This window comes from Tauraco erythrolophus, chromosome 12 (genome assembly GCF_009769465.1).
Source record: "Tauraco erythrolophus isolate bTauEry1 chromosome 12, bTauEry1.pri, whole genome shotgun sequence".
In the NCBI taxonomy this organism is placed as follows: Eukaryota; Metazoa; Chordata; class Aves; order Musophagiformes; family Musophagidae; genus Tauraco; species Tauraco erythrolophus.
This window is the reverse complement of record NC_141476.1, coordinates 1948001-1960454: the sequence shown is the minus strand read 5'-3', so window position 1 is coordinate 1960454 and position 12454 is coordinate 1948001. Positions and strand designations below refer to the sequence as shown.

The 12454-nt window shown below is 50.9% G+C and overlaps 1 protein-coding gene across 8 annotated transcripts in view; it reads left to right on the top strand.

The window, feature by feature from the left end:
- The window catches only part of ITPR1 (inositol 1,4,5-trisphosphate receptor type 1), a 169729-nt gene extending 168253 nt beyond the window's left edge, over window positions 1-1476 (top strand). For all 8 annotated transcript variants that reach the window (XM_086618909.1, XM_009984139.2, XM_086618914.1 and 5 more), the window contains one exon: window positions 1334-1476. In XM_086618909.1, the coding sequence (XP_086475035.1) occupies window positions 1334-1420 (87 nt within the window). In that variant the 3' untranslated portion in view covers window positions 1421-1476. The remainder of the gene's footprint in view (window positions 1-1333) is intronic.
- The last annotated feature ends 10978 nt before the right edge of the window (window positions 1477-12454 follow it).

Sequence of the window (12454 nt, the reverse complement as noted above, 5' to 3'; positions counted from 1 at the left end):
GGCGATGAGCAAGGTGCCGGGCTGCAGTCGAGTTTAATTATGGTTTCAAGAGGAATTACCGTATTTCAGCCCTTTCCCTGGTCGTTAAATGAGTGTAATTATACACAGGCAGCCTGAGCGAAGCAGGGACGCACACAGTGCTGTGTGGCCCGTGGGACATGGAGGAGCCTTTCGAAGGCTGCCCAGAACAGCCTGTTCTGACCAGTTCCTTTCCCCACAACGAACTCCAGACCTGTGAATTCTTGGGGACGGGAAGGCTCTTCACCATCGCTAAAACTGGAGTTTTTAGACAAATACGTTCAAGCACGTGTTACAAATGAAGCAAATGTGTGAGGACCCCATCTCCCTTCTCCTGGAGTTACTTCCACAAGCAATTACATTAGCTGCCATTCGTCATTAAATATCCAAAACCTGAAAAAATTACGTTGTGGTTGTAGATGTTGCAGGAAAAGCATTGCAGGGGACTTAGCTGATTTTCAAAAAGAAAGTGGTCCAGGGGCGAAGTGCTGTCCTGGCAGCCCCCTTGGCACCACTGCTGCAAGCCATCCCCCGCGTCGGCTCCTCCGGGGAGCGCGTGCAGTGATCCAGCTGTTCACCGCTGGAGACCCTGCCCACGCTAGAGTTGTTCCTTACATGGCGTGTCGGCTTACACAAGTTGTCAGAAACCTCCCAAGGTTTGAAAAAGAGAGTGGAGAGTTGGTTTGTGGCCGTTTTTCAGCCTCAGTAACAAAAAATGATGATCCGTTTTCAGCTCGTGATTGCACTAGTCAGGAGAAACGTTATTTTACCTGATGGGAAGTATCGCCAAGGATTTGGCTGTCTGGCAGTGAGGTGGTTAACCTCCCATCCCTGCCTTGCGTCTTGGCTTTTGGCAGACGGAGAGGGATGTTGGCTCACTCCTGATGAGAGCGGGAGCGCTCGAGTCTATTCCAGCAATGACAAGGGTATTCCCAGCCTGACTGGAGGGCTCACCCCTTTTTTCCGCCCTCTGCGTCTCGTCTGCCTCATACGTTGGACCGGTTACAAAGAATTTCTACCGGGGGAGGTTTGTGCGAGCCGTGCTTCGCACTAATTCGCACTGGCCGCCTGGCTCTCCCAAGCTCTTTACTTGCAAAACAATAGTCAGCCACACGAGCAAGTTCATGGACATCCCCGACGGGGCTGTAGTTGCCTCTTTCATCTATTAGCGCTTGGCACGGCGGACGGAGGAGCGTTATCCGTAGACAGTAGGTTTCAGAGTAAACGCCAACCAGAGGAGGCAGCGCCGGGTCCTTCGGCGGGCCGACGCACAGGCAGCATCAAGGCCTAACGAGCAAACTTTTTAATTTTCCAGATGACGGAGCAGAGGAAGCAGAAACAGCGCATCGGTCTGCTCGGACACCCTCCGCCCATGAATGTGAACCCGCAGCAACCGGCGTAGGTCAGGAGGGTCGCTCGCCCCTCTCGCAGCGCAACAGCACGAGTAACGCTAACCCGGAGTTCGGATGCGACCACCGAGGCTGCTTCTGTCTACGTTTGGTTCATTTTGTAAATAACCTGTTTTTATACTGTATGTATATGACTGCTACTATATAAAGTTTTGGGCATATGTATTGTAATTAGAACCGTTGGCACGGAGAGAGGTTAAACTTTGTGCCAAAACTATCAAAAATTGCCTTTTTCTTGGAAGGACTAAAGAGAGCACCTGAATTGCACTTGAAAAGAATATTTGACTATGTGACATGTATTTTGTATTTAAAAAAAAAAAAAGAATAGAATAGCTAGTATTTATGTTTTTATACAATTGTGCAATATGAATTATGCAATCACAATATATTTGTAACTCCTGAATGTCCTAAAGGGAGTGCACATCTTTGAATCTGGTGTGTTAGTACAATGTAATAAATGGTATAGAATTACAGGTGTAAATGAGGCTGCTGCAAAATTGTGTTACTGGTGATTTTTCATACCCTTGGACATTTTTGTACCATGTGTGTAAATATCTTGCAATGCCATATCTGTTGCCTCTTCCTCCCAGAGATGACACTGGGAATCCGTGAGCTGTTAAATCGGTATCAATTAAAGCAAAACATTACTTTGAAGCTTCCGAATGAGGAAAGCAGGAGGTATTTTTCAAGTGACTTCTCCAAAGTACTGAGGCTAGAAGAGCTCAGGTACCAGGGTTTTTTAAATGCTAAGATTTCTTAAAGGGAACTTTTTATGCAAAATGAAGTTTGGGATGAGGATGCGCTACTGGTGAGTCGGTGCGGTCTCCTACAGGCGTTTCGTGCCGTGACACCTAAAACCTGTGATGAGGCTGTCCAGGCTTTGTGTTCTCAGTGTGCAGGATCCTTTCCTTTATTTTTTCATTAGTGCCTGCAAAAGCTTTAGCAAACAGGCCTTGCACCGACCGAAACGTGACCGATCCCGTTCGGACTGGAGCTGAGCACTGACAGGTGTAATGCTTGTGAGAGCTGCTGGTTTGAGGTTGGTCCATCCCACCCCTTCCTCTTCCTCTCCCCCTCCATTCCATCACTTTCTGATTCTAGAGAGTATGAAAGGAAACTTGTTTGTTTGTTGTTTTTTTCCTCCAATCCGTTGCATAGTTTTATACATGGACCTCATTTTACAAAAGCTAACTTCTCTGCAATACTGTCTACAAAAAAAAAGAAGAAAAAAAAAGCTACAGAGCTATGAAAATTTGTAAATGCATAAATATAGGTATTTAAATAAATGATGCAAAACACAGTCAGAGGCTGCTGGTGGTTTGTCTCCCCCCTCCAAGGCGGTGTGTGGTTGTGTTTGCTGTCACGTGTGTCCTGGGAAGCTGAACCACAGGGGCTGTGCAGGTGAGGAGGGGGCTTTGTCCAGCTCAGAGGTTGGACTTTTAATACCAGAGCGAGTCCTTCTTCCTCCCCCAGCAGCCAGAGGCACTGGTGCCCCAGGAACCTCACCTGCCATCACTCCCATTCTGGATACTTCTGACTCTTACCACTGATATTTTAGACTTGTCGCCCTCAGACCTGAGTGTGTGAGAATTTAAAAAAAAAACAAAAAGTGCTCCAGCTCCAAGCAGGGCGTGCAGAGGAGCGCTGCTGATTAAGTGTATTTGATTAAGATGTAGCAGGAACTACCTGGTATGATTAATCACCTTTAATCTGGGAAGTGTGTGCACACAACTGTCTGACAAGGGTGCATCTCCTACCACGGGTCATCCCGCAACGGCAAGGCGAGTGCATCCGAGGGGGGGGGAGGGAGGGAGGGTGGCCCAACCAGCACCAAGCCAGAGATCTGCTGGTGAGATTGTGGCTTCTGAATCGCGGTTGTTCCGTGGGTATCCCAGTTAAGTCCATCTTCCTCCCCTCCGCAGCCGCCGGCTCCCAGCAAGGTGTGCGCAGAGGGAGCGCGACGGATGCGGCTGCCGTCGGGGGTTGTGCAAGGAAGGAGCAGGATTTCGTTTTCTGCGAGCGGCGGGGACGTGTATCTGACTCACTTCTTCCCTTTGTGCCATCCCCAGGGGTAAGCAGAGACTCACAGCTTCGTCAGGATGCCCGGAATCTCCGCCGGTCAGGTGAGAGGGAGGCGGCTGCAGCCGCTTCGAGAGGGCATCCCGTGCAAATGCCCAGCGTTGCTTCATCTTTACCTTAAAAAGGCAAAACCAGCGGGTGCTTCAGCAGAAGCACCAGCCCCGGTGGGCACAGTGATCTGGGTGAAAATCAGCTGGGTGCAGCGTGGTGCTATCACCTGCGGTTCGCCTTTCCCAGGAGATGTGGGGAGACACAAAAAGCAACAGGGTTTGGGGTTTTTTCCACCCCTGGTACGGCTGCGGCGCGGCCACCGAAGCGAAGCACAGCCACTGCCTGATGGTCGAAAGGAACCACGGGGGGGCGGGTGGGGGCTTGGGGGGGTCTGTCCCGTGGTGACACAGAGGATTCTCATGGTCCCACTTCTTCCCCGGCCCAAGCGGAGGCCACACCAGCTCCTGGTCAGCAGAGGAAGCCACCTGCCATCCTCCTCCTCTCCATCAATTCAGGTTCATTGTTACAATGCATCGTCATGCGTAACTGTCACACGTTTTTCCTTTTTTTTCTTCTTGCACTGTTGGGTTTTCAAGCGTTTTCTGGATTTTTCTTTCTGGCGTGGATCATTCTGGATGCGCCGAAGTCCTCTGCCCGCCGTGGCTGTGGCAGAGGAGGTGCAGATTGGAGGAAACCACCTGGTTGGCAGCAGTTTTGGCTCTGGAGCTTCTGAGGCTGATGCCTGGGGAAGGGCTTTCCCGTTCCAGACTGAGATCCGGCACCTCGTGGCAACTCGTCATTGATCTCAAGGAAAAGCTGCGCGGGCATCCTTTAAAACCACATTTCAGGTATTTTTTTTCCACAACTGCTGACTCTCTCTTAAGATCACAAACAGCTTTATTAACAATTTGTAGACTCTGAAGTAGAAAAAAAAAAAAACCTTCAAAACCTGAGATCAGAATTTGCCGTGATACCTTTAGTTTCTTTAAGCCAGGGCCTGGGAGGCTGAGTGTCCCCTCTGGAGATGCTGTAGGATGAGGTCCATGGCTCTCACTGCAGAGGTTTTGCAGCAGTATTTCTCAGGGAGGTCAGAAATGAACTGAACACGGGGAATCCATCAGAAGTGTTGAGCTTGGTATGTGCTGTTAATTGGGTGGAATAGCAACAAATTGATTATCAAAAGATAACTTCAAGGAACAAAACTAGCACTTGCAGACCACAGCCAGAGGCGCAGATGGGGCGAAGGAGCCGACTTTCCTCCCAATGCAGAGCCCACGTGTGGCGGTGGCCAGGAGGAACCGGTGCCAGTGACCCGGCCATGGGTGCAGAATGAGAGGAACTGGTTAGGCAGAACCTCTGCGGTGGAGGTCCAGGGGTGACAGTGGCCCACCAGAGAGGGTGGGTGCTGCTGTGGAAGAAGGTATCTCGCTCCTGCCTATAGGGCAGGCTGTGAATACGGATAGAAAGTGCCCGCTCTGCTCCAGCCAGTGCCCCTAAAGCCCTTCTGGGGGGACCTTCTGGTTTGGTAGTACCTTCAGAGCTGGTGGTGTGGGCATGCCAGCGGGGGAAAGCAAGGAGGGCTTCTGGATTTGGGAAAAGGTGACTTGTGAGGAACTGGGAATGTGTAGCCTGGAAAACAGGGACAGAAGAAGGACGGAAGGCAAGAAGATGTCCCATGTACTACTAAAGAGCAGGTGATGTTTGCTGAGGATGTAAGGAGAAGGAACCGCTCAACTGAGCCCAAGAGGTTTAGGCCCTGCGCTGTGGGGAGCTTTTTGGCTCTGAAAAGAGTTTCCTGCCCTCCAGTAAAATTACTGACTCGGTGACGCTGACAGCCGGCAGTTAGGGTAAGGATGAGGCTGAAATTGGGGAGTTTCCACCTGCCTTGTACGCACCTGAGATTTCACTTGGCATCAGACTTCTTTAAGCAGGGCTGCTGCGTGCTAAAGTTTGGGAAGACGATCGTTTTAACTAAGAACTTTCGTTTGGAGGTGAAAATGAAAGTGACCTTCCGAAGAGGAAGGAACAAAAAGAATCTACCAATTTTGCTAATAATGGAAAGTCCTAGAGGGGAAGGATCTCCGCGTGTTCTTCAATTTGCATGAACGGCAGAGCGCGGAGGAGCGTTTTCTTCGCTAACGAAGCGGGTGACGCGCTAATCAAGGCAAGGCGAGTCACTGCTCCGAAAGCGCAGCCGCGGCCCCGGGACCACCACAATGGCAAATGCAAGCCTCGTCCTCAATTCTGCAGCAAATTGGCAGAGGGCAGGACAAAGGAGCCGGGATTACAGTCTCCGTGCTCGCGGCAGGGACTCGCGGTGGGGCGCGTGTGATGGATACCTCGTTACATAATGGGGTCTTGATTGATACCGTGTCGGGAAAGTCATAATATAGCTCCGTGTAACAATTCAACTTGTCTCCCAGGATGGGAAATGCTCCTACACACATACTTAATAGGGTTTTTTAAATTGCCCATTGTATTTCTGAACAAGAGAAACTTATTTGGAGTACTTTCCCTTTTACGTTTCCAACATAACCATCTGAAGCCATTGCCATGTGTGTTCTCTGCGCTCCCGCAGACCCACTCGCCGTTTTCCAGGCAGGAATACGATCGCCCAAAGGGGTTAAAGGGGTGCCCGTGAAGCACAACCAAGCCAAAATACCCAAAATAAGTACTGCATCAAGTAGCTTCTGCAAAGGGCCTACCGATGACCAGTTTGGGTGGCTCTTTGTTTTAACTGGAGACTACCCGGCTTGGAGGTGATGCCACCAGGTTCTCACATGCCACAGTCCTGAACTGTGAATCTCCTGGCCCCGAACAGCGCAGAGTGTAACCTTTACGTTCAGTGTGGTGCATTTGCTTTTACAAACAGACAGACCCACGTCGCTAATCCTTGAACTTGGTCAGTACGAGACGCTGACATTTAGAGTAAAATCAGGCCAAATACTCCGCCTATGTGAAACTGGCATTTTAACTGAGACATAAGGAATAACTTCTGGAGAGATGCCGTACTTCTGCATCCAATTCTTTATTTACTACCTTTCCAACCTTCTTGCAGACTAAACATGTTAATGAGATGAATGTCAAAACCACCCACAAGTAAACTGAGTTGTCCCATCCAGTAGGCTAATGTTGATTTTAGTAACTAGCGAGGATGCTGGAAAACCCCTGTAAAGATTTCATTTTTAACAAAAAGTACCAAAAACTCCACCAGTTTTGCATCACAAAGTAGTGGTTAAAGTAAAGATTTGAGTAAAGCAGCATGTCTGTGGTTTTTGTGGGTGGATGCATCTCGGAATGACTATCAATCTGTCAGAGGGGAGATCTGCATGTCATCTCCGCATATGACAAGCAAAATCTGCAGTGACAAACATCTTTCCAGCCCTCGGCTGCGTTGTGAGCCTCACACCCCTCCTGCCATCCATAATAGTTAAGTCCTGTCAGCACATAGCACAGGAACCCACTTTAAAAAAAAAAAAAAAATATGAGACAAAGTGAGGAAGGAAAGACAAATATGGAGCAGCACTCTAAAGATACCATCAAAAGCCACTGCCAATGTGCTTCATCATAGAGAACTTCAACTCTGACGTTCACGCAGGCGATGCCATGCCATGCCAAATGTTTGTATTAGACCAGCCAGCCCACTTTTGGTGTGCTCTCACGAGGTTTTGCCATGCTTCTCTGCCACAGTTACGTGCGTGATGGGACACTCGGAAGCAAAATTATGTAAGGCTGGAAGGAAAAAAAAAAAAAAAAAAGATGAGAACAACTCTTGACTGCATCAAAGCAACTCTTGGGAAGTTTGAATACGGATGCGATTGGAATTGCACCTAGGAAAGTCTGCAGAAAGAAAATAGAAAAATACTAAATGATTTCGACCTTAACTGCTGGCAGGAGAACGCACAAAACCTGTAGGGCTTTTGCTGAGTGTGACGAGGCCGTGGTGATGGAACACACCGCACGGGCCCTGGCTGCGTGAAGCTGTTCCCGCAACTCGGCTCTACTGGCAGCTGGAGCCTCTTTTTCCCACACTCAGGTCTCCGTGGGAAAAATGGAAGCGGTTTCTCCCAGTGCAACATGGGAAGAAGGTCTGAAATGTGAAAAATAATCACGAGATGGGAAAACCACCCTGTGCCTAGCCAAAGTCACAATCCCAGGCTGTGTTTATGGTCTGTGTGAAAACAAGCTGACAGCTGATAAACGGCCTCAAGGCAGGTGCTTCCCCAGGAGCTCCGCGGAGCAGGAACAGCCAGACCCATTTCAAGTCAGTCTTCCCATCCCGAAAAGCTACCATCCTTCAGATCTCTGTCTCTTGGCTTTCTCACCCATCAGTCCTCCTCAGCTAGCTGTTCTCCCCTTGGCACTCAGTCCTTTTTTTATTCCTTTTTTTCCCCTTTCTCTCTGTTGTCTCATTTCGGGAATGACTTTGCAGCTCTCGCTTGCCCGGAGCCCTTCCCCTGCCTGGAAGCGGTACCCAGTCCTGAGGGAAAGGGCAGAAGTGGAGCCTGTTCCTGGGGCTTATTGAGCCAACGGGTTTGTTTTCGCTTTCCTTTTCTAGCGCGAGGAAAATACACGGAGCACCAAAGCTGAAGGCAGCGAAGAGTGGAATTGCGTCTCTGTTCCGTGTGTTTCCATCTGCCTCCTAAACCAGCGGAGATGCTATGTTATGATTTCCACTCCGCTTGTGTCCATAATACTGTTTTTATGCAACAGAGATGGAAACACAATCTGTTAAGTCTGTAAGAAACTTTTACTCATGAATGATGGGAGCAAACATCATGTACAATTAAATTACAGAAAGAAAATTATATCCCCTCAGCGTTAGCATGCCTGAAAGTCCTTAAAGAATTGCAGTTTGCCTCTATTTACACGCCATGGGAGTTTTCACATCAATTTAATCACAGGATGATTCATTATTCATAAACCGAAGAACCATTATAATCAAGTAGCACAACTACCTGCAGGATCCAAATCACTGAGTGTCTCCCAGCGATTCCCGTGTCCAACCCCGTACCTGGTGGGTAAGCTGCCCCACATTTTCAAGAAGAACATCTCCCCGTGATTGGTAAATGTGGTGTAGACCTTTGCAATGTGTCCCAACGACTAACTGCCTTTACTGGTAAAGGTACTTCTTGCCTTTGGTTTGAATTTTTGCAGCCATTGACTCTCATTCCAGTATGAAACGCCACCTCAATGGCTAGGAGACTTTTGCAGAGAACAATCTGGATCGTGTCCGCTTAGATCTAGAGCTGACAAGAGGATTAAGCTATCTAAACCCAAAACGCAGACCCCTGGAAATCCAGACTCACCCTGAAGACACCCCCAAACCCAGGGCTGCCCTGTGTCTGGGAGAAGCCAGGACTAGATCTACGGAAAACCTCCGACAGGCAGGGCTGGGCGGGCGGGATGAGTCGTCCGCAGGGGAACGCTGCCGATGGGCTCACCTTGAACGTGCTCCCAGACATCCCGCTCTGCTCCGTCAAAGAGCCTTTCTCCTGAAGGTAGGCGTTTGTGGTCGGCAGTGGGAGCTGGCTCTTTTTTGTCTAAAATTAGGAAGTGGGAGGAATAGAGGGAAATGGTGGCCTCCAAAGCTTGCTCAATGTAAATGTTGAGAAGAGAGATGGAAAGGCAGGTTCCTCGCAGTGCCTTTGATGTCAGCGCCATCGCGGCCGCTCCTCAGTTTCTTCATGGCCCCGTGAAGATTTTCGGCACAGAGCCAAAGGCACCGGTGCAGAGGGAGGGATGGGGTGAAGGTGGGGGACCTGGCTTGTACCACCCCGAGCAGGACAGTCTGCTTTCCAAGGGGATGGATGCCCTTCCATCTAATGACTAGTCCTCAACGTTCTCGGTGAGAACTCGCCATTGGGACTGTCTTCTCGTTGTGCCCTACCAGCCCTCTCTGAAGGGCAAACCGCAGGTGCCACCACGTTTTGAGGGCCCAGTTGGGTCACAAAAGGTTTGGTGTGTTCCAGCCTGACGGCTCCAACCCAGCACGGACTGGATGAGATCCTGGGCGCTGCGGGCACGAACTGAAGGCAAGTATTATGGGAAATACTGATGTGCCTGGGGAGTTTGAGCAAACGCAGGTGAGGACCAAGCTGAGCGACGATGCGTATCAGACAGTTCATGACTCAGACCACACACCCGTGTCACTTAGATCCACCCCCCATCTCTGGCAGCCCCCAAATGAAAAAGTGCTACCAGAGACTTGGGAGTCCGTCTTCCCTGTCCAGCTCCATAATAATGCCCCCAGCTCCTAAATACCTACTCATTGCCATCCATGGGAACATCTAGGTTTTGAGAATACCTACCACCTCATGCCTTGCGTGCAGCCAAGCCCTTGAGCCCATGTGATCTGATCAAGTGCACTTTTTCGGAGCTGGGATGGGGTAGACCTGTTCAAAACGTGGAGGGACCCAGCACAGCATGGAGCAGGGTCAAGTGCTAAGAATATAAATGGTTCAGGCCCAAACCTTGCTTCTGATGGTTCCCAATAACTATTTCCACAGCCAGAGCAGGGAGGATGCCAGCATCTCCTCCTAAAACTGCTCTGCTTTGCCTCTGGTAGCATTTATTGGACCGAAGAGACGGATGACAGGCACCAGTAGCACTCCAGGAAGCAGACCTGGGTGCAGTTGCTGTTTTAGTGAATACTGAATAAAAATACTTGCCTGTTCCCTGGAGCAGGCATGGACAGCAAGGGTGCTGCACCCCGGAGCAGTGTGCTGCCTCACCTAGTGCTCAGTCTGACACGACAGCAGGGGAAAGTCTTCCTCCCTACCCACATCCTCAGCCTAATTCTGAGCAATTGGAATTGTAAAGCAAAAGGGAAGATGACACGCTTGCAAAATACCTGCAGTGCTACTCCCTAACCTCTCTCCCAGCTTCTCTCTTTGGGAGAGCAAGGTTACCTCAGCAGATGCCAAAACCACATTTTATACAGTGGAAAAATAAATAGGCAGAATTTTCCTGAACCAAAAAAGCAGAGGTGGTGCATGAAATCATGCAAGAGCAAGCCAGGCAGGCAGAGTGAATCAGAGGGACCAGTGACAACATGGAGGAGGAAAGCCCTCCTGGCTGGCGGCCAGGATGAGGCACAGCTCCTCCGGCGTGCGTTCCCGCCGCATCCCGCCCGCCCAGCCTGACGAACCCTTTTCGGGCAATAACGATCAGCAGTGGGAAGCTGGCGACCAGCATCCTTCATCTGGTGGCTCAGCCGTCTCGTTGGGGGTGACTGTTAAACGTGCCATCTGAAAGTGAGCTCACTGCTCTCGAATTCAGAGTTAGCGCGTTTCAGCTCGCACGGGGGAGACCTGCGCTTCCAGTCTATCGTGTGCGAATAGGAAGCACGCATGATGAATAATCACACGCCAACAGACGAGAAATATAAGGTTGCCACCTCCAGAGAGGAAAAGCACCTGGTTTCAGTTCTGAATGCCCTCGAGCGCTTGGCTGCTCATCGGCGCTGGAGGCAGGAGCGGGTCCGACCCTTGGCTGCTGCCCGGTGCACCCGGTGGGTCCGACCCTTTGCTGCTGCCCAGTGCACCCGGTGCCATCACCTTCTCCAGCTCCTGGTTCAATCCAGCTGCCTCTCCCTGCGGAGTCGGTTACGCCGCGCGCGGTCGCTGACCTGGCCCTTAACCTTCGCACATCGTGTTTACGGTAACTGCAGGATGACTGGTGTCTATAAATTACTGTACTTCCATTACATTCAACCGTTACTACAGCTTTTTGGGGTGGTGAACTTAACTCAAAATCGAGGCAGAGCTGATAGAAAACATTAACCCAGTAATCCTGCCTAAACAAACACACTGCAGCCTTTTAACGTATGCACCGATAAGCGTGCGTAAGCCTCCTGGGATGGGTTATGAAAGGAGAAGGCCTTTTCTGCTCTGCTCTGGCTATTAAAATGCCAGGCCTGGCTTGGCAGGGCTGTACCACGCTGCCAGGCTGCCCCTCCGCAGCAGCGCTGACCGTAAAGGTTAAGCTGCCACAGACTATTGTACCCAGCGGCACTGCTTGGCTGGGCTCTGCAGTCTAATTGCCACTGACCCCGTGACAATGAGGTAATGTCTCTGACTCCCGGGTCAGATAAATACTGCTCATTTTATAACCACCAGACATGTTACCGAAAACCAGATAGGAAACAACCGAAAGTCTCATGATGGGTAGAATATAAACTTTACTACAGCTGTGACTCCCGTCCTTCGTTTGAATTCTCAGGGATTTTTCTCCCAACACCCACTGAAGGGTCGGAGCCCTTGCCCAGCCTCCGGCCAGGGATCCTTCTCCTCCAGCCTTTGCCCCAGCTGGACCCAGCAAAACTGAGGGGGAAAAGCCGGAAACTGCCAGGAAAGCGCGCGGGTGGCAGGATGCAACCAGTAAGAAACAACACGGCTGAAGATTATTTTCAGACAGATTTCGTAACCCCAGGATCCGTCGGATGATGTGCCGCCTAAGCCACCGGACCAACCAAGGCAGGAATGTAAGCCGAGAGCTGTGCCAGGGACCGGGGACCGGCAACCACCAACCCCCACGCCAGTTCACGGGAGGTGGCAAAGCATCTCTGAACACCCCGTGTTCAGCGCCGGCCTCTGCCAGCCGCGGGCTGGAGTCCTGCTGGGGCGGCCACGCTCTCAGCCCAAAGTCCTCGTTCCCACCTCCCTCCCTCTGCCCCGTTTCAGCTCCATAACGACCGGAGCCGTTGAAGATAAAGGCCCGAGTGACGCCAGGATGACGACGAGGACTTTGCACCCTTCGCTGGAGCAGGCGTAGCACCGGTGGTACACGGGTGTCGATGAGCAACGGGTGCAAGACGGAGCGGCGCAGGACAAGGATAACCCCTGCCCCCAATCCATCCCCATGCCACCAAACCCGAGCCAGCCTCAGCTTCCCCTTTCGGAAGGAGGCCACGCTGCTCCCAGAGAGACGGGCAGGGGGAATCACACGGAAAGCCA